Here is a 25,740-nt window from a genome sequence, read left to right on the forward strand (position 1 = left end):
TCCATTTCCACAAAGTATTTCCATGAAGGTATGAACTGAACCATTTTAGGACAATTCCAGAAAGTCCAACCCGGTTCTCAAGTCTATCTATGAGAATGTTGTGGTCAATGGTGTCAAAAGCAGCACTGAGATCAAGCAGTAGTAGAATAGACATTTTTCCTGAGTCTGTATTTAAGCGAAGGTCATTGATAACCTTAATTAGCGCAGTCTCAGTACTATGATTGTGCCGGAAACCTGACTGAAATTGGTCTAGACAGTTATTTATGGACAGGAAGTGCATAACTTGCTTGAATACATTTTTTTTTAGAGATTGGCCTGTAATAGTTTAATAAGTTTGTATCTAAATTTTTCTTTTTTAAGAGAGGCTTCACAACGGCTGTTTTTAATGCATTTGGAAAAACACCCAACATGAGTGAAGTACTTACTATTTGAAGAATGTCTGCTGATATTGAGTAAAAGACATTCTTAAAAAACTTGGTTGGTAATGTATCAAGACTGCAAGTGGATGATTTGAGGTTACTCACTGTATCAATTAAAACTTCTTCATTAATAGTGCTAAATTGGGACATTTTGACTATGATGCTTTTGCATGGTTTTGGAGGGCACATGGGCTCATCGGTGGATATAGGTGTACTGAAGGTTTGTCTGATATTGTGGATTTTAGTATTAAAAAAACTTGAAAACTCATTACATCTCTCAGTTGAAACTAGCTCAGAGGTCATATATGTAGTCATATATGAGTTAGTTAGTCTGTCAACCACAGTGAAAAGAACTTTGCTATTGTTAATATTATTGTTGATAATGCTGGAGAAGTAGGATTGTCTAGATGTGCACATTATTTTATTGTAATCACGCAGTCTATCTTTAAAAATTTCTTTGTGAATGTGAAGCTTGGTTTTACGCCATCTGCGCTCAGCCTTTCTGCATTCTCTCTTTTGGAGATGAACTGCAGCATCATTTCTCCATGGAGCTTTCTGCTTGCATGGCATGGTTTTAACTCTAACTGGTGCAATCTCATCTAAAACTCTAGCAGTTTTTGAGTTAAAACTATCCAGCAGAGTATCTACAGAGTCTGATGGTTTGCATGGTGCAGAGCACACTCTGCTCACAAAAAGTTCAGCTGTCATGTCATTTATCTGCCTTTTCTTGTACCTAATCTTTCTGGCTTCACTGAATTCAGCGCGAGGCTACAAACAATATAAAACTCAGTTCAGTTAAATAAAAACAAGTAAGGACCTGTAAGTTCATCAAATATTGTCAAATATAAAGGAGAGGTTTAGGTTTTGATGAGCTGTTTTCATGATTTGAAACTGAAACTAACTGGAACTTTTATTATTCTGCGCAGAAAGCCTGTGATTGTGTTTAATGAGTTTATATTTTATATTATTTATTTTTTATTCATTTTAATTATTTTAATTATTTTATTAATCAAATTATATATATATATATATATATATATATATATATATATATATTCCACATGATTCCCATGTTCTTAGTTTATTGAAATAAATTTGATAATCTCTTATCATTCTTATCATTTTACTTTACTTTCACTGCTATTATAACTTTCTTCATAAGATATAAATTCTTTACTTTTTATGTCAATTTTTATGATGTTTTTAAAATGTCCTATTTTTCCTTGTATATATTTTATTCATCTATAGTAAATGTCAGTTTTTATTTCTATTTTTAAAAATATTTTTAATCCCTTTTAAACTGTCAATGAGGGTCCCCCTCCGGTGTAAATAATCGATTGCTTGATTAATATTCAGTGTTGCAAACCCAGTTTTTATATAAACAATAAACAGAATAAAGAATAAAATAACTTTACTCTTCCCTAAGCTGCTGGTTTATCTGCACAGCGGAATTTCCTATGCGCTGTTAAAATAGGAACGAACAGAAGTCAGCGTGCAGCTGTGTCTTAAAGGGGATGGATACAGACACACTGATTGGTTTATTTCACGTTACGCCCAAAACACACCCATGAATAATTAAGGGAATTAAAACACACCCTTTTGCGCCGTTGGAGCTGTGCAACAATACCAAAGACACAGGAAACGCCCCAAAATCTAGCTGTGCAAAGCGCAATTACCAAGTGTGCTATAGATCGTTAAAATAGGGCCCATAGAGTTCTCTGGCATAATTATCCTTGGGAATATCAATGTGAATGTTAAAATCACCAGCAATAATAAAATGACCAAATTCAGTAGAAATAACAGACAGCATATCTGTAAAATCATCAATAAAATCAGCATTGTACCTTGGTGGCCTGTAGACAATTACTAGTAATATTCTTGGTGCCCCTTTTAAAACTGCACCTAAATATTCAAAAGATGTGGAATCTCCAAGTGATAACTGCTTGCATTGGAATGTATCATTAAACAGCATAGCTACACCCCCACCTTTCTTGCCGGTACGTGAGACATTTAAAAAGTTAAAGTTTGGTGGAGCCGACTCAATTAATACACTTTCAGCACTACAAGAATTTAACCATGTCTCTGTTAAAAACAGAAAATCAAGCCCATAATTTGTAATAAAATCATTAATTAGATAAGACTTTTTAGTAAGAGATCTGATATTTAGCAGAGCTAATTTAATAACCTGTGCGTTTTGTTCCAAAGACTGTGGGTTACACTTTACATACTGCAGGTTGGATATATTCACATTATCTGACCTATACTCTCTGTTCTTTCTGCTTCTGATAAGAACTGGAATGGGGGAGATAACTGGCACACAGGGTCCGTACTTGTTTTGGAAACATGTACTGCTGACATCACCATTGTAGCAGCACGGACCCAAAAGATATCAGTTTGCTGGATTACTTGTGGCGGCCTCTTCCCTTATGGTGGAGGGAGGTGGGAGGGGCTCCTGCTGGTGAAGAAGTCAAGAGCGGAGCTGTCTGTCCGGTGGTTTAGGAGCTTGTCTCTTCTTTTTGGGTTGTGGGGGGAGTTCGTTTAATTCCTTCTCATGTTCATGTTCACTTCATTTTGGTCCCCTTTACTAACTCCTTGATTGGGGAGTGTAGTGGTGGTGGGGATGGGGGTTGCTGGGTCCGTGAGGCAGTAGGTGACTGTGGAGGAGAAGTTGAGCTGATTTTCCGCTGTACCTGAGGACTCGCTGACAGAGAAAGCGTCAGCCTTGTCCCTGCAGATACCAGCTTCTCCATGGTTGCTGGGAAGTTCAGGTGGGGTGATGATGGGGTGGAGATGGAGGATGATGATGATGAGGTGGAGATGGAGGATGGTGTGGAGTGTTCATGCAGTTTCTGTGTTTCCGGCAGCTGATACAGAAGAACATGGCTCCCATCCATTAACTCTGCAGTCTCTGTGGGGGGAGGATGTTGTGTCTCTGTAGTGCAGACAGTGTCCTTGGGTGTTAAAGCTGACGTGTCTTCACCAGTGGGAACAGAGAAGTTGCACAGAGAAAAAATGATGTTCTGTGACAGGAATTTGACTCCCCTCTTGTTGGTGTGCAGTCCATCTCTCCTGAAAAACTCTCTCTTCCCAAAAAACAGATTGAAATTGTCAATGAAGTTCAGTCCGTTTGACCTGCAGGTTTTCTGAAGTCAAATGTTTTAAAGCCAACAGCCAAGAGAACATATTGCAGCCCCTTGCAGGTAGAGGACCACTGATGAATGTCTGGATGTTGAACTTGCGCAGTGTGGTAAAAAGATCATTAAAGTCTCTTTTAACACCTCAGACTCCTCTTTCTTTGTATCGTTCTTTACAACCTGTGCAATGATTCGTTTCACTGTTCTGTATTCAGCCAGTAGTGCTGGAAGCTTCTCATTCAGTTCAGAAACTGTGATGTTTCTGATTATTTTTCATGCCATGAACAGAGTCATCCCCCAAAACAAAAGTGTCTGCTGTGGCCACAGCCTGGAGCCCTGTGGCTCTCCTGGGGTGTTCTGAATGGCTGAATCTTCTGGTTCTTTCTGAATCATACTGGCTGGTATTTAAAAAGTCATTAAGGTCTTGCAGTGGCTCAAATCTGTTTTGCAAACTAAGTGACTGGAACTGATTTCCTCTGGCTCTGTGCTCTGTGATCTCCGAGCAATAGCTTTAGCATTAGCATTAGCCAGATGTGCTATGTTAGCAGGAGTGGAGGATACTACAGAGCTGTATGTGGCATGCCGTTTGGGTTTAGCTCCAATGCGAACCCATTGCTGGTTTTGCCCATATCTTTCAGCTGTACTCACATTACGGATGTCCACATGATCTGCTGGTCCAGTTCTGTTCGTCTCCACTGCTCGCTGCTCTGTTAAAAACCTGTTGTCCGCTGGCAGCACTCCCACTCTCCGATGGTCCTCGAACAGCGCAGAAATGCCAGTCCTTAAACTCTGATAACAAGGACCGAATTTTTTTTCCAAAACAGTCATTCTTTGTAGAAGATTGTAGCAGTTCTGGCAGCACTGGTGCTCTGAACCCACACAAGGAGGCATCTTGTAGATTTCTTCTTTAGCACTCTACAGAAACTTTTCTGATTCCTGTGCCTATGGCTCTACTATAAAATGTCCAAAAGAAACTAGAAAAAAATAAAATAAGAAACAAAATATGGTAGTGCTAGTGCTAATCTAAATAATGAGCTCAGACACTGTAGCTCGAAAATGTCTGAAAATAAAGAAAAGTATGAAACGTAGCAGAGATAGCAGAGCTAAGCAGAGAAGCGTCTGAACGGCACAGAAGCAGGAAGCAAAAGAACTCATAGTCAGAGCTCGCCTTTTTAGGAGTATTTAAACACCCGCTAATTAAGTGTCAACACCCATAAAAGTGGGAATAAAAAGTAATTTTTTGTTGTTTTTCTAAAAGAATGTTGTATTTGCTATGCTGAAAAAATTAGAAAGTATATGGTAAAACAATGTTTTCACAACAAAAACACAGCAGTATCCCATTCCCTCCAAATTTATATTTTTCAAGAGATCAAGTGTGTGTGTGAAGGTGAGATGCTCTGTTTGTTGTATTTTGATGATCTTACCACAGTTTCTCCAGTTTACAGTGTGGATTCTTCAGTCCAGCAGAGAGCAGCTTCACTCCTGAATCCTGCAGTTTATTATTATTCAGGTTCAGTTCTCTCAGAGTTGAGGAGTTTGAGCTGAGAACTGAGGCCAGATCTGCACAGCTTTTATCTGATAGATTACACCAATCCAGCCTGAGAGAGAAATGATAATCCATTAGAAACACTGATATATAAACACAAACACACACCCCTTAGGAAGGAGGTGTATTAGTATATTTTTGAGATAATTATTATATTCTTTATTATGTATTATTATTATTATTATTCTTTTTCTTATTATTACTAGTCAGTGAATTAAAATAAGTGCAACTGTAGGTGTTGAAGTGACCTCTTTTCTTGCTTGATTACAAATAAAAAAATTGCCTATGTATAATAAAAAAAAACAAATACGGATAAATCCTCCCTAACACATACACACACACAAATTTGCAAATTCTGATTTCTTTATATAGATAGATAGATAGGTGCTGTCTTACTTTCATGCAGCATAGCACATAGTCTCTTAGTCACTTACTGTTAAACTTCCTGATTTTCAACTCTAGTACACTGTCCAGCAGACTCATTGAAACTAGAAAAACTAATCAGTTGTTTAGAAAATGATTATTTTAGATGGTGTACCTCCCCTTACACACAAAAAAGAGAGACAGAAAAAGCTCGCAATGTGGTACAATGATCAAACTCGTACCTTAAAGCAGTTAGTACAAAATTTATAATAATATCGATCAACTAAACTGAAAGTGTTTCATTCTGAGTGGAAAGACAGTCTTGTCAAATATAGAAAAGACCAGGCAGGTAATAAACCTCAGATTCCAGTCATTCACACCAACAAAAACACAGCAGTTCCCCTTTCCCTCCCAAACTATATTTTTCACTTTGTCTCCACTTCTCCACCTGGTATCTGGACTAGGGATGTCCCGATCCAGCTTTTTGAACTTCCGATCCGATACCGGCCGATACCGATACCGGCCTATCCGAGCATGTATTAAAGTTTAAAGTTATTTAGCCAACTTACTTTGTTGTCAAACTCATGTTGAAAAGCGTTTTACTCTTGATAACAAGTAGCCAGCTGAATTAGGTTTGTTTGAATAATACACAATGGTTGGTAAGGAGAAACTGACCTGTTTATTTAGCAATTAATAAACTCAAAATAGACAACATAATAAATAACAAACAGAAATGGCGACAGTAAACCAAGGCTTAAAAAGCCATAAGTGCAAATAATATTGTAAATTGTATTAAAAAAGCAAAACACACAAACTGAGTAGAAAATAGTCTATTAACAGCATCAGTACTCTTGACTGCTGTACTCATCAGTGCTCTTGAACAAGTGTAAACCAAAGCTTAAAAAAAATCAGTGCAAATATTGTAAACTATTTAAAATCAAAATGCCTTCTACTCCCCAATCTCCTCCACACTTTGCTGCTCCACCCCCATCTACACACTCCCTTCAATTCCAACTGTTTGCCCTGCCTGCAGTCCGAGCATGATGGGGAGATTCTTTTTTTACAAAGACGAGCATTTCAGTATGCTCAGGTGTCAGCCTGCTCCTGTGTTAGTAATGTAACCATAATATAATAAATATTTTTTATAAGCAATTAAAGCTAAATTATCAAAATAAGCTACGTTTCACACAGTTTTACCTTTTAATTGCATAAATAAGAAACATAACATGTTTCATAAACTTTATTTGCAAATAATTGTGAAATTTACCCATACCCACTAGTTGAGATGTGATACTACAATAAGCATAATGACACTAAAAACACAACAGGCAAACATCATAATGTTAAGAGAGAAAACTTTATTAAATTCAAAGAAAAAACTCTTCATAAAGGGAGCTAACGCTGCCTCCAGCCGGTCTGACCGGAGTTCATCTTTCCCGGCCCGGGGAGATGCTATGCTCGTTTGCTGAAGGTGTGCTGAAAAATGCTGACCGGATTTTACTCTCACTGGCGAAAACACAGCAAAAACTGGAATGTATTATCTAAATGAGTGCGCTGGAAAACCCGGATCGGACTGTGAAAAAAACTGGATCGGGAGTCTGGATCGGTATTTTCTTGTGCCTTCCGATCCGATACAGATATGCATTTTGTGCAAATATCGGCGGCCTAATCTGGACCGAGCACACCTGCTTAATTTAATTTGCATAAGAGATCATGTTTGTGTGTGTGTGTGTGTGAAGGTGAGATTCTGTTTGTTGTATTTTGATGATCTTACCACAGTGTCTCCAGTTTACAGTGTGGATTCTTCAGTCCAGCAGAGAGCAGCTTCACTCCTGAATCCTGCAGTTTATTATAATTCAGGTTCAGTTCTCTCAGAGTTGAGGAGTTTGAGCTGAGAACTGAGGCCAGATCTGCACAGCTTTTATCTGATAGATTACACCGACCCAGCCTGAGAGAGAAATGATAATCCATTAGAAACACTGACATATAAACACACACCCCTTAGGAAGGAGGTGTATTAGTATATTTTATATACTATTATTTTTTTTCTTATTCTTATTACTCAGTGAACACTTTTTTCTTGCTTGATTACAAATTAAAAATCTGCCTATGTATAAAAATAACAAATACAGATAAAGTCCTCCCTAACAAACACACACACACAGCTGCCTCTATCATTATTGTTTAGTAAATTTGCAAATTCTGATTTCTCTTAGTCACTTACTGTTAACCTTTCTGATTTTCAACTCTAGTACACTGTCCAGCAGACTCATCGGAACTAGACAAACTAATCAGTTGTTTAGAAAATGATTATTTTAGATCGTGTAGCTCCCCTTAAACACAAAAAAGAGAGACAAAAAAGCTTGCACCATGGTACAATGATCAAAGTCGTACCTTAAAGCAGTTAGTACAAAATTTATAATAATTTCAATCAACTAAACTGAAAGTGTTCTATTCTGCATGGAAAGGCAGTCTTATCAAATATAGAAAGAACTTAATAAAGCCCACTCAGCGTATCTGGCCTCCAAACATATTGCTGGGTGTTGTGGCCAAACAGCTCAATTTTTGTTTCGTCTGACCAGAGAACTTTCCTCCAGAAGGTTTTATCTTTGTCCATGTGATCAGCAGCAAACTTCAGCCGAGTCTTAAGGTGCCTTTTCTGGAGCAAGGGCTTCTTTCTTGCACGGCAGCCTCTCAGTCCATGGCGATGTAAAACACGCTTGACTGTGGAGACTGACACCTGTGTTCCATCAGCTTCCAAATCCTTGCAGACCTGCTTCTTGGTGATTCTTGGTTGACTCTTGACCATCCTGACCAAACTCCTCTCGGCAGCATGTGATAGCTTGCGTTTTCTTCCTGATCGTGGCAGTGACACAACTGTTCCATGCACTTTATACTTGCGTATAATTGTCTGCACAGTTGCTCTTGGGACCTGTAGCTGCTTTGAAATGGCTCCAAGTGACTTCCCTGACTTGTTCAAGTCAATAATTCGCTTTTTCAGATCCACACTGAGTTCCTTTGACTTTCCCATTGTAGCTTTTGTAGCTGAGTCTAATCACTGGGTCAAATGAGCCCTATTTAAATGGGCTCATGAGAAGTCAACAGCTGTAGTCAATCAGAATCACTTACAAGAAGTGAAGAGGCCATGACATGAAGCTAATTTGATTGACACAACTCGCTACATCACCAAAATTGACAAATTTTGTTGCTGTATGTATATTTTTGACCCAGCAGATTTGGTGACATTTTCAGCAGACCCATAATAAATTTATGAAAGAACCAAATTTTATGACTGTTTTTTGTGACAAACATGTATGTGTTCCGATCACTCTATCACAGAAAAATAAGAGTTGTAGAACTTATTGAAAACTCAAGACAGCCATAACATTATGTTTTTTTACAAGTGTATGTAAACTTTTGACCACAACTGTATAGAAAGAACTTAATAAAGCCCACTCAGTGTATCTGGCCTCTTTAGTGTTATTTCCAAATTAACTAAAAACCAGGCAGGTACTGAATCTCAGATTCCAGCCATTCACACCTGCAACGCTTTTATGGACTTCTTTGATAGAAAACTGAAAACATTCAGGATAAAATTCAACAGATAAATATGTCATCTGGTGTGGCTGATATAGGACAAAACTCAGTTACTGAAGTTATGATGAGTTTTTAACCCACTTCAACAGCTAGAACTAGAGAAAATTATCTCCTCATCAAACAGCACAACCAGCACACTTGATGCAGTTCCCTCAAAATGACTAAAACAGGTACAGCCATATATAATTAAACTGTTAATGATAGTAAACTCATCGTTTACCCTGGGGCATGTACCCAAAGTCATTAAAACAGCGGTAATTAAACCTCTGATCAAGAAATGTGAGTGAGAATAAAGAAAATCGAGAAATGTGTAAAAGATGTGAAAACATTGATGTCTCACAATTTTCTCCTATTAAATAATGATAAAACAGAAATTCAAAGCTGCTAAAAATAAATGATCAGACTTAATGTTAAATCTGTCCGACTTCTCCGTCACACCTGGTTCAGCAGCTAAAAACCTTGGTGTTATCATAGGTTCAGATCTAGCATTCGGTAAACACATATCTAATATTACTAGAACTGCTTTTTTTTCACCGAAAAATGAGTAAATGCCTTCATTACCTCAAGGCTAGATTATTGTAATGCACTACTGTCAGGATGTTACTGCAGTAATTAAATAAACTTTAGCTAGTTCAAAATGCTGCAGCCAGGGTTCTTAATAAAACTAGAGCATTTGAGCATATTAGTCCAGTCCTATCAGCACTGCACTGCTTCCAGTCAAATTCTGCATAGACTATAAAATTCTCCTGTCAACATATAAAGCCCTACATGGGCTCGCTCCTGAGTATTTACGAGATCTCATCTCCTATTATGAACCACCGCGATTACTTAGATCTCAGGGTGCTGGTTTCTTAGTAGTTCCTAAAATTCAGAGGAGTTCTGCAGGAGGAAGAGCTTTCTCTTATAAAGCGCCTCAACTCTGGAATAATCTCCCCGAATATGTTCAGGACACAGTCTCAATCTTTAAGTCTAGACTGAAAAGTTACTTGTTTAGTTTAGCTTTTGGTAATTAATGTTTTTCACTTTAGATAAGGCTGCAGATCCAGGGGTTCATGGACAGAGGGAACTGTGGTAAACTGAGATGCTGGTGCTGTTGTTCTCCCACTGCACACGGTCACTCAGGTTTGTGGACGGTGCAGTGGGTGGATGCCGATGTTTCAGGGAGCCTTCGTGTCTATGTTACCTTCTGGCTCTCTGCCTTTAGTTAGGCTGTTTTATTTAGATCTGCCAGAGTCATTTGCCACACTCTGATAATGTTTTATATTCTCTGTTTTACATAAATCCAGTTAAAACTAATTCCATCTCTCTGCTCCTCCGAGTTACTGACTGCCCACCTGTCTGACCCGATACTGATGGATGTTGCACCCTCAGGCTCTCATGTCCCCTGTCCATCCAGACTGATGGAAGTTTCTGAAGTCAGCTCTTCTCCATCACCCACCACAGATCAGCTGCTCATCATCCATCTTACTCTCCACTACAGATTACATCCAAGCTTACATGAACTCTAACTGCTTCCATTAGTGGCGCTGCTATAATCCCGAATACATAAAACCTATATGGACGTATTAAGACTTTTTTTTTTCTTTAAAAGCTGTTTGACCAGTGGTAGGATGATCCCCCCTTAAATGTGAGTCTTGGTCCTCCCAAGGTTTCTTCCTCCTCCAGCTCTGAGGGAGTTTTTCCTTGCCTCCGTGCATGCTGGGGGTTCTGTATTCTGTCTTTCCTATATTTAATGTTTTGCCTGATTCTTTGTCCTGTGATCATGTTTCTGTAAAGCTGCTTTGTGACAACAACAGTTGTAAAAAGCGCTATACAAATGAATTTGATTTGAAGGTTTTGCTGTGGCTGATCTTAAACAGGCTGTTCATGTTTCAAAAACCCTCTAACATGGCTGAATTATAACAAGTCTGTAAAGAAGAGCAAAACTCCTCCACAGAGACTCATTGACAAGTTAGGACTGACTCTTAATTTCAGTTGTTGCTTCTAAGGATGGCACAACCGAGTTATTAGGTTTAGAGGGCAATTTTTTTCACATAGGGCCAGGATTATTTGAATAGATGTTTTTTCCTGAATAATGAAATTATAGTAGCAACTGTTCGTGTTTTTTGCTTCTTTTTAATTATTGTTTATCATTCCAATATCATTTTGACAAGGCAACTTAGTGGAACTGTGCCCTCTCAAATCATGGTAGTAGAGAGAGTTTTGGTTTGTTTTTTTCACCATAAAAGTGCTTCTTTCACTCTTCTCCTCCAGCGCTGCACAGCAACATGACTGCTTTGTTTACACCTGGGATCAGCTGATCACACTGAAGCTGGCCGGCATGATGACCAGGACAACTAACTTCCCCAAAGATTTTTGGAGGCGGAAACACAGGAAATACAGAACAGAAAAATTAGCAGCACACAGGGAGAGCGAGGGAGAGACCCTGGACTCATTTCCATCAAGAAATGTGTTTGTTGTCTGAACATTGAGCTACTTGCTGTTGGATTCTTATTATTGAAGCCATATTATTTACAGAGGGAGTTTTCCCAATGTGGCTGTTTATGTTCCTTCCTCTGCCAACCCAACATCGGCGGGTGATGTCATTTATTCAACAGTGACACATCTTCAATCTCACCTCCTGAGTGCTGTTAATGCCATATCAGGTGACTTTAACCACGTCACAATAGCTAAGGCACTACCACACTCACTTAGTACATGGACTGTCCTACCAGAGAGGAAGGAACATTGGACTTGCTGTATGCTAATGGATCAGCTCCGGCCCATGGTCCAGCCACTTCTGAACCCCCTTCAGTTTACCTTTTAGCCCTTCCTGGCAGTTGAGGATGCCATCATCTACCTACCCAACAGAGTTTATGCTCACCTAGACAGAACAGTCAGGACTGTGAGGGTCATGTTCTTCAACTTCTCCACTGCATTTAACAGCATTCGACCTGTTGTTTGATGATAAATGAAATGGACGTAGGCACCTCCCTTGTGTCCTAGATTGTAGACTATCTGTACAGACCCCAGTATGTACGCCTGCAGCACTGTGTATCTGATAGAGTGGTTAGCAACATCGGAGCACCACAGGAAACTGTCCTCTCTCCCTTCATCTTCACCATTTACACCACAGATCTGCCACCTTCAGAAGTTTTCTGATGACTCTGCAATAGTTGGGTGTATCAGTAGGGGTGAGGAGGATGAGTACAGGGTGACAGTCTTAAGCTCAATGTGAAAAAGACTAAGGAACCAGTGGTGAATCTGAGGAGGAACAAGGCACTGCTGGTCATCAGGGGGGTCAGTCTGGACACTGTGGAGGATTACAGATATCTGGGACTGTACAATGACAATAAACTTGCCTGGGCTAAGAACACTGATGACCTTTAATACAGACCAAAGTTGTCTGTATTTTCTGCGGCATATGTGGTGGCGAGGGCTATCCTCCATACTGGGGCAGCAGCTGACTCAACAAACTGATTTGTAAAGCTGGTGATGTGGTGGGTGTGGAGCTGGACTTGCTGAGGGCAGTGTCAGAGAGGAGGATGCTGGTTAAGCTGCAGGACATTATGGACAGTTTCTCCCACCCATTTAGGACACAGTTGTGAGTCACATGAGCACTTTTAGTGCAAGACTCATTCTGCCAAAATGCACAGAGCGCCACAGGAGGTCTTTCCTACCTGTGGTGATAAAACTCTAAAACTCCTCCCTCAACATGTGACACTATGGTGCTTCTTCCTCTACTTACTTTTCTTATTATTATTCTTTGCATTTGAGTAATAGTAATTATAAAAAAGAGGTGCAATGATTAGAATTTTTATACAGGAAATTCTTTATTATTACAACTACGGTCATTTTATTTTATTATATTTGTATTTGTATAATATTTTATTGTGTAGATTAAATGAGTAGAGAATTTTGTAGTGTTTACATGAATGGTTGCAACTGTAACAACCGAAATTTCCCTCTGGGATCAATCAAGTATTTCAGATTCTGATGGGGAAAAGTAATTTAATGCTCAGACACTGCTAACAATGGCCCTTCATAAATGTTGTATCTTTAGTGCTTCCTTACTGAACCCCACCACTTCAGTCCAACCCAGAAAAAATCCTGCTGTGTATTTTGGTAAAAGTCTCCGCTGTGGCTAAGTTCTGTGTTTCAGATTTCTTAATAATTACATGTTTACTGGAATTATAATCTGTGTATTATACTGATATTACACAGTGACTGTAGGTGTGTGTGTGCACAGGTGTGTAGTTCAGTACTCACTGTAGTTTCTCCAGGTTACAGTGAGGATCCTCCAGTAGATCAGAGAGCAGCTTCACTCCTGAATCTCCTATCCTTTTCTCATTTAAATTTAGTTCACGTAATTGTGAAGAGTCACAGACCCTTTGGAGAGAAAATTTTAATTTTAACTGGTTTAATCTACTTTTATTGTCCATGATGTTTCTGTTAAATTATAGGGATTCAGTAACTCACTGTAGTTTCTCCAGTTTAAAGTGAGGATCCTTTAGTAGATCAGAGAGCAGCTTCACTCCTGACTCTCCTGGTTTACTGTAGTTCAGATTCAGCTCTCTCAGGTGGGAGGGGTTTGATTTCAGAGCTGAAACCAGAGCAGCACAGTCTTCTCCTGTAATACTGCAGAATTCCAGCCTGATGAGAGAAGGACAAATCTCACTGACAGCTTAACACACATTTAACTTATACTGTGTTACACAGAGCATGTTTAGACACTGAGGTTAACCATATAAAATACTCTTGTCTGATACATATGTTTGTTCCTGCACTCCATCCTATGCTACCTCCCGGCCGCTGCGCTCCTCCAATGAACGTTGCCTCGGTTTGCCAAACATTCACACAAAGCAATCCAGACTGTTCTCATACAGAGTTCCCCAAAGGTGGAACAAACTACCTTCTACTACCAGATCAGGAGAATCTCTCACTATCTTTAATAAACTCCAGAAAACAGAGCTCTTCAAAGAGCACTTACTCTCCTAACACCTCTAACTAACTACCTTCTTCTACCAGATCAGGAGAATCTATCACTATCTGTAAGAAACTCCTGAAGACAGAGCTCTTCAAAGGGCTGCACGATATTGGAAAAAATTTACATCACATTTTTTTTGTTTTCTGCAATATATATTGCGATATTACACAATGCACTACCCGTGACGTCACCAACCCCGCCCCCACCCGTGCGCTGTCTAACCACAGAGACCCGGACCGACCGAGAGCTGAGTCAGCGCTTTAGAGTCAGCTAAGCACTCAAAACCCGAGGAAAACAGCAAAACAACGACAATTGAGCATTTAAATGGCCTTTTAAAAGGTAAATAAGAGTGTTTTTTTCTGGGATTAAAAGTATGAATTCAGCTTTAACTGGAAATATCTGCGCAAAACTGTGCGGAACTGAGGTGCACAGCTTTGGACAGGCTGTCTGAGGCGGTTACAGGGTTCATACACTTTTCATATTTTCATGACCGTACAGTCTTTAAAATATCAGTGCAGACATTAACAACACAACAAAAAATCCATGTCAAAACAGATTATAGTAGGCCTACAATGTTTTAAATAATAATAAAAAAAAACATTTCTTTCAGCAATGCTGACAATCTTCAATAAGAAAATGTGTGTCAAATCCTGAGAGCTCTATTGTGTATAACGGAATTATCTCTGAGCTGATTCCATACACTGCTAAGCATTTCTAATGTTTAACCCGTAAACAGTGGTTCATACTTTCATCAAATAACATTACAAAGACTATTTTGTTCGAAACTTTTAATATATTTTTAATAATCTGGCTGTTGGCTGGGATTTCTAAACCTGCTTCCCAAAGAAAGAGAGAAAGAGATGGCCATTGCAGCCTAAAAAATGTCTTATAAAACACAAAATAGCAACTTGAAAGAGATTTAAGTCACACAGTTAACCTGTCAGACAACAGCAGGAGAACTGTATACAGAACAATAATCAATATTAGAAGCAAACAGCTCATTATTTTTTTTTTGCTTTTAATATTGGCTCAAAAATAAAACATTAAAGCAAATTTTTTTTTGGTCATAGAGATTTTTTATTACTGAACTATTTAACGTGTAATATGTTTAATATGTAAATCACTTATCAATTAGTGTAATGAAGTGTAGTTGTTACAGAAACTAAAAGAGAGATAGTAATTTTCTGTCTAATTTTAACATTTATCTTTAATGTACACGATGGAAAATGTGAGATATATAAACCGACCTACACTGAATAAGCCTAACCCCCTCCTTCAAACACACACACATACACACACAAACGCACACACACCTCTCACTTTAAGTTAAAATTAGTTAAATCCGGCCAGTCTGTTTCACAGTTTAAAGGAACAGCGAGATTTCGGCACGTTTCTCAGCAGCTGAATCTCCGGTCGGATTTGTTGTTTTCAAATTCCATGAGGTTTCCAGGTTTTAATGACCGAACCCTGCAGTTACCTTGTGTTTACGCCCGCACCCCCTCCCCCTCGTGCGATGACGCTGCTCACTCAGAACGCTGTGTATCTACTTCATGTTTCAAGAATCAAAACACTGCAATGGCGTGTTTGTTTTTATTTCATTACGTGACATTGCAGGGTCCGCGATGTGACTATTGCACATGTGCACATCGCGATGTTGATGCTTAAACAATATATCGTGCAGCCCTAACACTAAGAGTCACAATATTTGTACAGTATAATATATTACTTACTACTAGCTGTTTTCTGCTCTGAATTGGTTCAGGTTTCAAAACAGTACTATAATCACCAAAAGAGTTATGATATTTATAAAGGTGTTAAATTCTGAAATACAAAATATGAATATACTTAAACATTATAAAATCTAATTAAATTGATTTTAAAGTCTATTTGAGGTCTGTTTGCATCTGTTTTCACTTCGACCAACTTTCTCACATGTTCCCTCTGGAACAAAGCAAATTTAGCTCATTTATCTTCGCCAGGGACTTGTCAGGAAACCATACACTGACCGTATATGTACTCGTACAGTGACCATGACAAAACTGTTCAGTGAACAAACTTGTGTAATGCATGTTTGAAGTAATGAGAGATGGTAATCAAGAGCAGATTTTAATGAATATTACTTCATGTTAGGTTGCAGGGTAGTACTTACTGTAGTTTCTCCAGTTTACAGCGTGGATCTTCCAGTAAATCAGAGATAAACTTCACTCCTGGTTTATTGTAGCTCAAATTCAGCTCTCGTAGTTCTGAGGGGTTTGATTTCAGAGCTGAAACCAGATCAGCACAGTGTTTCTCTGTAATACTGCAGAATTCCAGCCTGTAGAAAGAGAAGAAAGCTCCTCATATTATAACTAAACACAAACAACTGTGAAATGCAAAGAATTAAGAAAATCAAACGCAACAACACTCACTGTAGTTTCTCCAGTTTACAAAGTGGATCCATCAGTATTTCAGAGAGCAGCTTCACTCCTGAATCTCCTGGTTTATTGTAGTTCAGATTCAGCTCTTTCATGTGGGAGGGGTTTGATTTCAGAGCTGAAAACAGAGCAGCACAGCCTTTCTCTGTAATACTGCACTCACACAGCCTGCAGAGAGACAGAGAAACCTCCTCAGAGATAAACAACTGGATGTAAAAATGTAAGTAATACAATTTCACATTCTTCAGATGTTTATTTATTGGAAAAGTGAAAAGCTTATTCGTGTGAAACAGTAGACTTAACTGTTTCACACTTGCTAATCTTTTTTCTGCAATGTTGTGGCAACGTTAATGCTCACTAACCCTAAATGTGAACACCTCATTTTGTATACATTACATCTTAAGTGCACAGAAAGAGTTTTAGTACATTAAACTGGTTAACTATTAGGTGTACGTTTTGGTTTGCAAAGCTCTTTGAGAAATACTCATAGAACTGGCTTGTACATTTCTTAGGTTCTGCACAAGTAATTTCTTAATCGTTAAGAGTGATCACTTTCGGGAAACACACACCTGACTGGAATGTTCAATTTAAAAAAAAATCATCAAAGGACAGACAATTCTATACTACAAAATATAAAACAGCCCAGGTTAAACACTGAATAATGAAAATTAGGGCTGGGGCGACGCGTCGACATAATCGACGTCATCGATTACGAAAATACATCGATTTGCATAACGTGCGTCGGCGCGTCGTGAATATGTTAATTAACACGGTAACATAGAAGCATAGAACTATTATTTAATTAAAATGATTTTTAAGAACAGCTAAACACAGTTCTGCAAGTCAAACGCGGAGGAGTTCACGTGCGAGAGAGAGAGAGAGAGAGAGAGAGAGACACACAGAGAGAGAGAGAGAGTGAGATTCGCTTGTTCTGGTGAGAGCTCATATTCTAGTCCCATACATAATTCTGCAGCTCCCTCAGTGTTTTCTGCCGTATTTTGCGGCTAGCGCGAGCGCTTACAACTGACACCGCGGACCGCGAGGTGCTGCCGCGCTTGTGCCGAATCCGACTGTCTGCTGAATCTGACTCCCGCTTCGCGGACAGAATCGGCACAACACCCCGTTATTTTCGTTATTTCTTTTTTTAAAAATAAAAATATAATTAAAAAACAGACGCCTACATCTCGGACTATTTTCTGGAGCCCGGGTCGGATTTCGGGTCGGACATGTCGGGTTCGGGCAGAGAATCTAAGTTCTAGAGAGCATGGACTCCGGAGAGCAATCTCCAGCTACAAAAAAACGCCAGCGGGCATCTAAAGTTTGGGAGCATTTCACGCAAAAGGGCAACAATGTGGTCCTCTGCCATATGTGCAAAAGGAGCACTTGAAGCGCAAACATCCAGGAGCACTATGTCAACAGGGTCACACAGTAAGTTACCGTTTACATCAGAGTCTCCGCGGGTGTCCTTAAAAAGACTTAAGGCTGTCTACCAAAGGTTTTAAACCTGCCACAGGCAGAAATTATACATTTTTGGTTTATATTTGTGCATGGCATTTCACAGTTTCCAGAAACAGTAGCATTATTCATAAGTTCAGGTGTTTAGCTAAGCTAGCTGCCTTAAGTTATTTTAGCTAGCGCCGTCGGCGCTGCGGTGTTACACCGTTTTCTGTCACCGTCGGAATTTTGTGACCAGTGCTCACGGTTATGAGCGTTCATTGGCAAAACGGAAGCTTTCTATACCTACACCTTACCCTCAGCCCTAAACTTAACCGTTTTGGCCAGTCGGGGTAAACATTAGAAACGAACACGTTTCGAATCGGCCAGTGCACCGGTCTGCTGAGAACTACTTGCCCGTGGTCACAAAATCTAGCGGTCACAGAAAACAGTGCAACACACGGTTGTGGTGTATGGGAGCTTATTCATTTTTAGCGTTATAGATCTAAACGTGTTGTACATGTAAGTGATTATAAGTGTGGGGTTTGGTTTAGTAGGCTTGTGTTGTTGTTGTTGTTATTATATATAAATATAGTATTTTATCGTTTGCTTTAAAACGTAAAATAATAATTATTTAAATATGTTTCTCAATAAATAGATTAGTCGACTAATCGAAAAAAATAATCGTTAGAATAATCGTTTAAAAAATAATCGTTAGGGACAGCCCTAATGAAAATACTCACACAATCTTTCTGGATACTTTCACCACTGGTAGCAATCTCAGAAGACATTCTTCTGATTTATCAAATTTCTTCAAGTCAAACTCATCCAGCTCCTCTTCTGAATTCAGCATCACAAATGCCACAGCTGACCACTGATCAGGAGAGAGAGTAACTCCACTGAGATCACTGGAACCTCCTCTGTTCAGGTATTTCTGGACTTCCTGCACTAGAGAATGATCATTCAGTTCATTCAGACAGTGGAACAGACTGATAGTTTTCTCTGGAGAGGGATTCTTCCTGATCTTCTGCTTGATGTACTCCACTACTTCCTCTTTACTGTGAGAGATGTTCTCTGTCTGTATCAGAAGACCTCGTAAGAGAGTCTGATTGGACTCCAGTGAGAGACCCAGAAGGAATCGGAGGAAAAGGTCCAGGTGTCCGTTCTCACTCTGTAAGGACTCGTCCACGGCTCTCTTCAGGAATTCAGAAATTGTTCCTTTTTTGGAGAAACCAAATCCACTGTGTTTCTGTTGCAGCACATTTCTGTTGTTGGAGATGAAGGACAGAAACGCATATAAAGCAGCCAGAAACTCCTGAACACTCAGATGCACAAAGCTGAAAACCTTCCCCAGGTGAAGTTCAGACTCCTGTCTGAAGATCTGGGTGCACACTCCTGAGTACACGGACACTTCTCTGACATCAATGCTGCACTCTCTCAGATCTTCCTCATAGAAGATCAGGTTTCCTTTCTCCAGCTGTTGGAAAGCCAGTTTTCCCAGAGCCAGAATAATCTCTCTAGTCTGGTCAAGATCAACATCACTTTTTCTTTGGTACTTCTGGCTGCGTTGTTTGATCTGAAAGATAAGGAAGTGTGTGAACATTTGAGTCAGAGTCTTGGGGATCTCTCCTCCCTCTGCTTCACCCAACATCCTCTCTAGAACAGTGGCTGAGATCCAGCAGAAGACTGGGATGTGGCACATGATGTAGAGGCTTCTGGAGGACTTCATGTATGTAATGATTCTTTCAGCAAGGCTCTGATCTCTGATCCTTTTCCTGAAGTATTCCTCTTTCTGAGGGTCACTGAACCCTCGTACCTCTGTTACCTGATCAATACAGTCAGGAGGGATCTGATTGGCTGCTGCTGGTCGAGTAGTTATCCATAGGAGAGCAGAGGGAAGCAGGTTCCCCTGGATGAGGTTTGTCAGCAGCACATCCACTGAGGCTGACTGTGTTACATCAGATACTCTCTTATTGTTCTGGAAATCTAGAGGAAGTCGACATTCATCCAGACCATCAAAGATGAACATGACTTTGTAACGATGATAATCTCTCTTTTTTATGTCCTTTGTATCTGTAAAAAACTGATAAAGAAGATCCACCAGACTGAGTTTTTCAGTTTTCATCAGATTCAGCTCTCTAAAAGGAAGTGGAAATATGAAGGGAACATCCTGATTGGCTTTTCCTTCAGTCCAGTCCAGAATGAACTTCTGCACAGAGACTGTTTTTCCAATTCCAGCAACTCCTTTAGTCAGCACAGTTCTGATGGACTGGTCTTTAAAGAGGTTGTTACATTTGATGGGTGTCTCCTGTGTTGCTGGTCTCCTGGATGCTGCTTCAATCTGTCTGACCTCATGTTCATTATTGACCTCTCCACTCCCTCCCTCTGTGATGTACAGCTCTGTGTAGATCTCATTCAGAAGGGTTGAGGTTCCAGGATCTGAGATTCCTTCTTTAATTTTCTGAAATTTTCCCTTCAGTGTTGATTTGAGCTTTCGGTGGCAGGATGGAGCCAGTTCTAATAAACAGAGAAAAAATAGGAAAAATAAAGCACATATTAACACTTTATATTACTATTAATATACTATTAATATACTATTAACATACTATTACTATACTATTAATATGATATTGCTATTAATTAGGGATGCAACGGTTCTCAGTATTTTATCAAAATGTTCGGTTCGGCCAGTTCGGTTCGATACACCTGGATGAACAGCGATATTTACGGTGCGCGCACTAACAGAGCAAACGAACGCTCTGTCACTGTAACTTACATGGTACTGGATGCCCCCGCATAAACGCTCCCGCAGTGAAGCAGCACATGGCTGAGGGAGGGGCTGCTGAGCACGAGCGGCTGGGGAACGTGAAGACACTCAGTACAGAGCAGAGCGTTAAAGCAGAGCAGGAGGAGCAGTGATGTCTTTACTCCACGAGGAAACGCTGTGTATTTTTTTTACCCTGCTGGTGTGTTTCTCCCTCCCCCACCCTGCTCCTCCGTCTCCACCCCACAACACCACCCCCACCCAACCACTGTTTTTCCTCCCTACAGAAAAAAAGAACACTTTAATTTGAGTTTTCTAATTCCCTGTTAAGAAAATAAAAAGTTTGAGTTTATCCACCTGTCTCTGTCTGGTTCTGGTCCTTATCTGTCTCGCTGGTGAAAAAACAAATGTTTCATTTGTGGTTATTGATTGGACACTGTATTCTGTGGGCGATAGCCAGGACTGTTTAGGACCCAGGGAAGACCTTTTTTATATTTTACTTCCCTCGGCATGTCTCTCCACAACCAGGCAACAACCAATCAGAATTTTATCTGAATTTCCCAGGAGCAAATCAGCGCTCTGTAGGCAGACGCTGAAGATCTGAGGGCTAATTAAACAAAACTTTCTCAGCTGCATGATCATGGAGAGTGAACAGAAACGGAGAAAAGGAAATTTTAAAAATTGCAGTCGGCTTATAAATCCACTGTTTGGGACTATTTTGGATTCAGCGTTGAGTTTGATAAACAAGGTAAAAAAGAGTCAGCAGATAAATCACAGTGTGCGATCATTTCTTTGCATATTACTGCACTTTATTTAATTTGGCCTGTTTTTGACTAATGGTAGGAATATGTGTTTTTTTTATAATGAAGTGATTTGAATTAATCTGTGCTTTTTTATATTTAATATTTTTTATTTTTTTTATATTTATTAATTGGCTCTGCAAGTGTGAGTAGGAGCACCTTGTTGATTTGAAATAGAAAGGGCTAAAAACGTGCTGCATGTTGGAGCTAGATAATATTAATATATTAAAACCGAAACGAAACTGTGGCCCAAGAGCCGCAATATGAACCGAACCGTGGCCACACTGTACTGTTGCATCCCTACTATTAATATTATTAATATGTACCATATTAAACTATTGTTGATTCAGCCCATGTAATAATATGGTGTTAGGAATTTTGAAGTGGTCTCATAGTCTTGTAGACTACAGAAAATACCTAATTAAAAACTCTCTTATTAAGAAATAAACAGTCCGAGATTCCTTTTCAGTACTGTTGCTAAAATTACTGACAACCAAAAACAAACTACCTCCGTTATTCTGCTGACGTTAATGGTAATGATTAAAAGAAGTTCTTTGATGATAATATTGATAATATTTGACTATAAAAGTCTTAACACATAGCTATAAACATTGATGAATGCTGCACAGCTCTAAGGCATACCTAAAGTATTTCAACCCAGATACAGAAAAATACTTTAGTGTAATTACTCATCAACATTTTCCTCTTGTATATTAGATCTGGTACCAACACAGTTCTTCAACAGAGGCAATGTTAAATGCTGATGAACCATTACTTGACATAGTCAATTCATCTCTTAGCATGTGCTACGTACATAAATCTCTTAAATTGTAAATCACAGCACTGCCATCTTTGTATTGCTAGGTTTTATTGCTGCCTTTAACCCCATAGATTACGCTATTCTGATCGATAGGTTTTAAAATCTTATAGGAATTAAAAGATCTGCCCTCACCTGGTTCAGATCCTATCTGAGAGATCACTACCAGTGTGTTTATTAAAACAATGAATGCTCGTATCACACTAAATAAAGTAAGATATAATATGGAACCTGTTTCTACATTATCTATAGCTCTCCATTACCTCTTTAACATTAACACTGAACATATACCATCACCTACTCACACTCATAACTCATAACCTGTTTCTACATTATCTATAGCTCTACATTACCTCTTTAACATTAACACTGAACATATACCATCACCTACTCACACTCATAACTCAGAACCTGTTTCTACATTATCTATAGCTCTACATTATCTCTTAAATTCTCTTCTCTTTAAATTCTAAATTAATTTACATAATGAGAAATCACATGACTCTCACTGGTCTGCAGTTTGTTAGCGAGGTCTGTCTGGTTCATGTTTCTCAGGACGTGCAGTGTGATCTTCAGCGCTCCCTCTCTGACACCACTCTGATCCTCCTCATCCTCCTCCTCTCTCCCAGAGCATGCTGGGTAATCCAGATTCTTCAGCATCTTCACAAACCTCTTCAGCTGATTCTTTACCAGAGAGATGACTTTGTGCTCCAGTTCCTGATTAAACACATGGTAAGAAATGGTAGTAAAACAAGAACAGATAATAGTTTTATAAAATAATGTGTGGTTTATGTCAATATAATATTTTGGATATGGGATGTGTTGTGTTGGATTGAGAGTAAGTGAGAGATTTCTCAGAATGTAACAGAACATGTTATTACAGTGTGGATATATTTAACCTTTGAACATTACAAAATATGATATAATATATGTGGCTCTAGAGCTTTGACTGCATTTGTATTGAAGTAAAATCTTTGGGATAATCTGGATTTCTGAACTGATTACTAATAAATGGTACTTATCATAAATTAATGTGTGGCATTACTGATGTGTGACTTAATCATTATGTAGACTATAATTATACACAAATACAATCTAACCAACATATAACACATTTACTCTTGTACTTTTTCTGTATTTTATGAGTATGTTAAGTAAATCTCTGTAAATCATCTTAGAAAAATAAGTTAATCTCTTTCATACTGACTATTAAAGACCTAATTGACCAATGGATGAGACTAGAAAAGTGTTTCACACGTGCTTTGCACATTTAGGGCAAGTCAGCTAGTTACTGAAACTACTGCTAAATATGATTATCACATTATATTTTGTCATAATTATGCTACAATAATAAAAGCAGCTCTAATAAAAAAGCAGAATAAAAAATGCAGCTTTCTTCTTAATTAATAGGTTAATAAACATTAATCAGTTAACAACAGTAACATGTTGGATCTATTCTGAAATTATACTCATAAAATGTACAATTATATTTTATATCATATCACTTCATATTTAAAGTTTAAAACACATTTTACAAATAACATTTTACAGTGTTCACATGTGCTCTGGCATTAGTCACACCTACACACCTTTAATATGAAGTCCATATTTCTCCTGCTGATTTCTGGAGTCTCCTTCTGGACTCTGTTGGAAAACATATCATTAACATATGTTACTAAATGGTGATTGTGAATATATCTACAGAAAGAAAGTTCCATCTGTTTGTGACTTCAATCTGAAAGAACTTGGGTTCTGCAGCAGGACAATGATCCCAAACACACCAGCAATCATATTGAGATGCTGTGACATGACCTAAAAAGGAGGTTTGTGCATGAAAACACTCCAAAGTGGCGGAATTGCAGCAAATTTTCTCAACAGTGCCGTGACTGCTGCTAGAGGTGGCGCAACCAGTTATTAAGTTAAGGAGCACATACTTTTTCACACAGGGCCATGTTTGATTTTTTTTTTCTCCCTTAATAATGAAAACCTTCATGTAAAAACAATATTTTATGTTTATTTGTGTTGTCTTTAACTAATATTTAAATTTGTATTTAAGAGTGACATACATGCAAAAAAATTAGAAACACTTTTTCTCAATATTTTCACATTAAGCTACATCCATCATGCACTGATGAATTTTGTAACTTTATTCACTGTATTTATTATGCAGTGAATTTTCATGTCAGTTTTATCATTTCCGTCATTCAATAATTTGTTCCACAACATCAGTTAACATAACATTACAGATCATATCACCAATCATGACAAAATATAACATCACCACAAATCTGTCACTTAAGACTGCCATTCTGGAATAGTAATTTGGATTATTTGACCAACAGTAAAATATAACTGAAAATAGCTTACGTCAGTTCAGGAGAACAGTCTTCCTTTCTGAAGGTTCTTGGAAGATCCATTGACCGGTCACTCTTCATGGACACACAGCTGGGTTTAGGAGGGTCTGTCCTCTCTCTCTGAATCTCACTAAAACATTCAAATAAGGAACAAAATCATAAACACAGTTAATAATACTTGTTGTGTATAAAATGTGCAAATACCAGGATTCACTCTTATATTAAGGTAAAGTTTGGTATGTAAATTTATATTCTAATAAAATATAGAGTCCTTAATATTATATAAAAATGGTGTTAGTAAAATTATGAAACACATAATAAACAATCATGAATCATAAATATGGGTAATTATATTCTTAATGAGTTTTAAATGTATAACTACTTAGGATTCACTCATTTATTAATGTAAGATTTTGTATGTAAGTAGTAAGTGGTAATCCCACTTTTAATTGTAAACACAGTTCTTATAATAAAAACAACAAATGTTAATTTTGAAACAGGCTAAATACTTTACATTAGTATCCATTTCTTTCTTCATTTATTAATATTATTTTTATCTGTCAGATACTTCAATCATTTTAACCATTTACTCTTGCAGATCACCAGAAGTCATATTTCATCTTATTCTCCAGTCGTGTCATCCTTACCTGTTGTCCTTTCTGAACTCTATAGGTTTATCCATAGACTCTTCACTCTTCATGGAGACACAGCTGGGTTCAGGTGAGTCTGATCTCTTATCCTGATCCAGTCTAAAACACAACCAGTATCAGACACCATCTACAACCTTTCCAGCAAACCTTTCACTTTATACCCAATCACATTATTCTCTCACCTCTCAGCTTCCTGTGTGTCCTGTTCCCCAGAGACACTCATTTTGGAGCTCATCTTCCTCCTTCAGAGACACCTAATCCTGTAAAAGCAGCACAAGGCTTAATTCATCTTAAAGTTGTGTGTGAAATGCAGTTCTATCAGTTGTTGGTTTGTGTTCTGATTTCGGCTTTTCTAAAAAGTCCTCAAATCATCAAGTAAATTCAGATTAAATTCAGATTTAAAGTTTATTACCTGGCAGGGTGTTCTCTCCAAGCTCTGTTTCTGATTCTCTCTCCAACGTCGCTACTGAACTTTTTACTCT

At 38.5% G+C, this 25,740-nt stretch overlaps 1 protein-coding gene across 1 annotated transcript in view; it reads right to left on the minus strand.

Annotated features, from left to right (window-relative positions):
- Nucleotides 1–25,308, minus strand: part of LOC111188311 (NACHT, LRR and PYD domains-containing protein 12-like) — a 50,589-nt gene extending 25,281 nt beyond the window's left edge. Inside the window, exons 1-7 of the mRNA XM_049472970.1 lie at nt 25,256–25,308; nt 24,622–24,738; nt 23,847–23,898; nt 22,764–22,971; nt 18,617–20,390; nt 7,237–7,410; nt 4,978–5,151 (exon numbers count right to left, since the gene is read on the minus strand). Of these exons, the coding sequence (XP_049328927.1) occupies nt 4,978–5,151; nt 7,237–7,410; nt 18,617–20,390; nt 22,764–22,971; nt 23,847–23,898; nt 24,622–24,738; nt 25,256–25,308 (2,552 nt within the window). The remainder of the gene's footprint in view (nt 1–4,977; nt 5,152–7,236; nt 7,411–18,616; nt 20,391–22,763; nt 22,972–23,846; nt 23,899–24,621; nt 24,739–25,255) is intronic.
- Nucleotides 25,309–25,740: the final 432 nt, after the last annotated feature.

This window comes from Astyanax mexicanus, unplaced genomic scaffold (genome assembly GCF_023375975.1).
Source record: "Astyanax mexicanus isolate ESR-SI-001 unplaced genomic scaffold, AstMex3_surface scaffold_32, whole genome shotgun sequence".
Lineage (NCBI taxonomy): Eukaryota > Metazoa > Chordata > Actinopteri > Characiformes > Acestrorhamphidae > Astyanax > Astyanax mexicanus.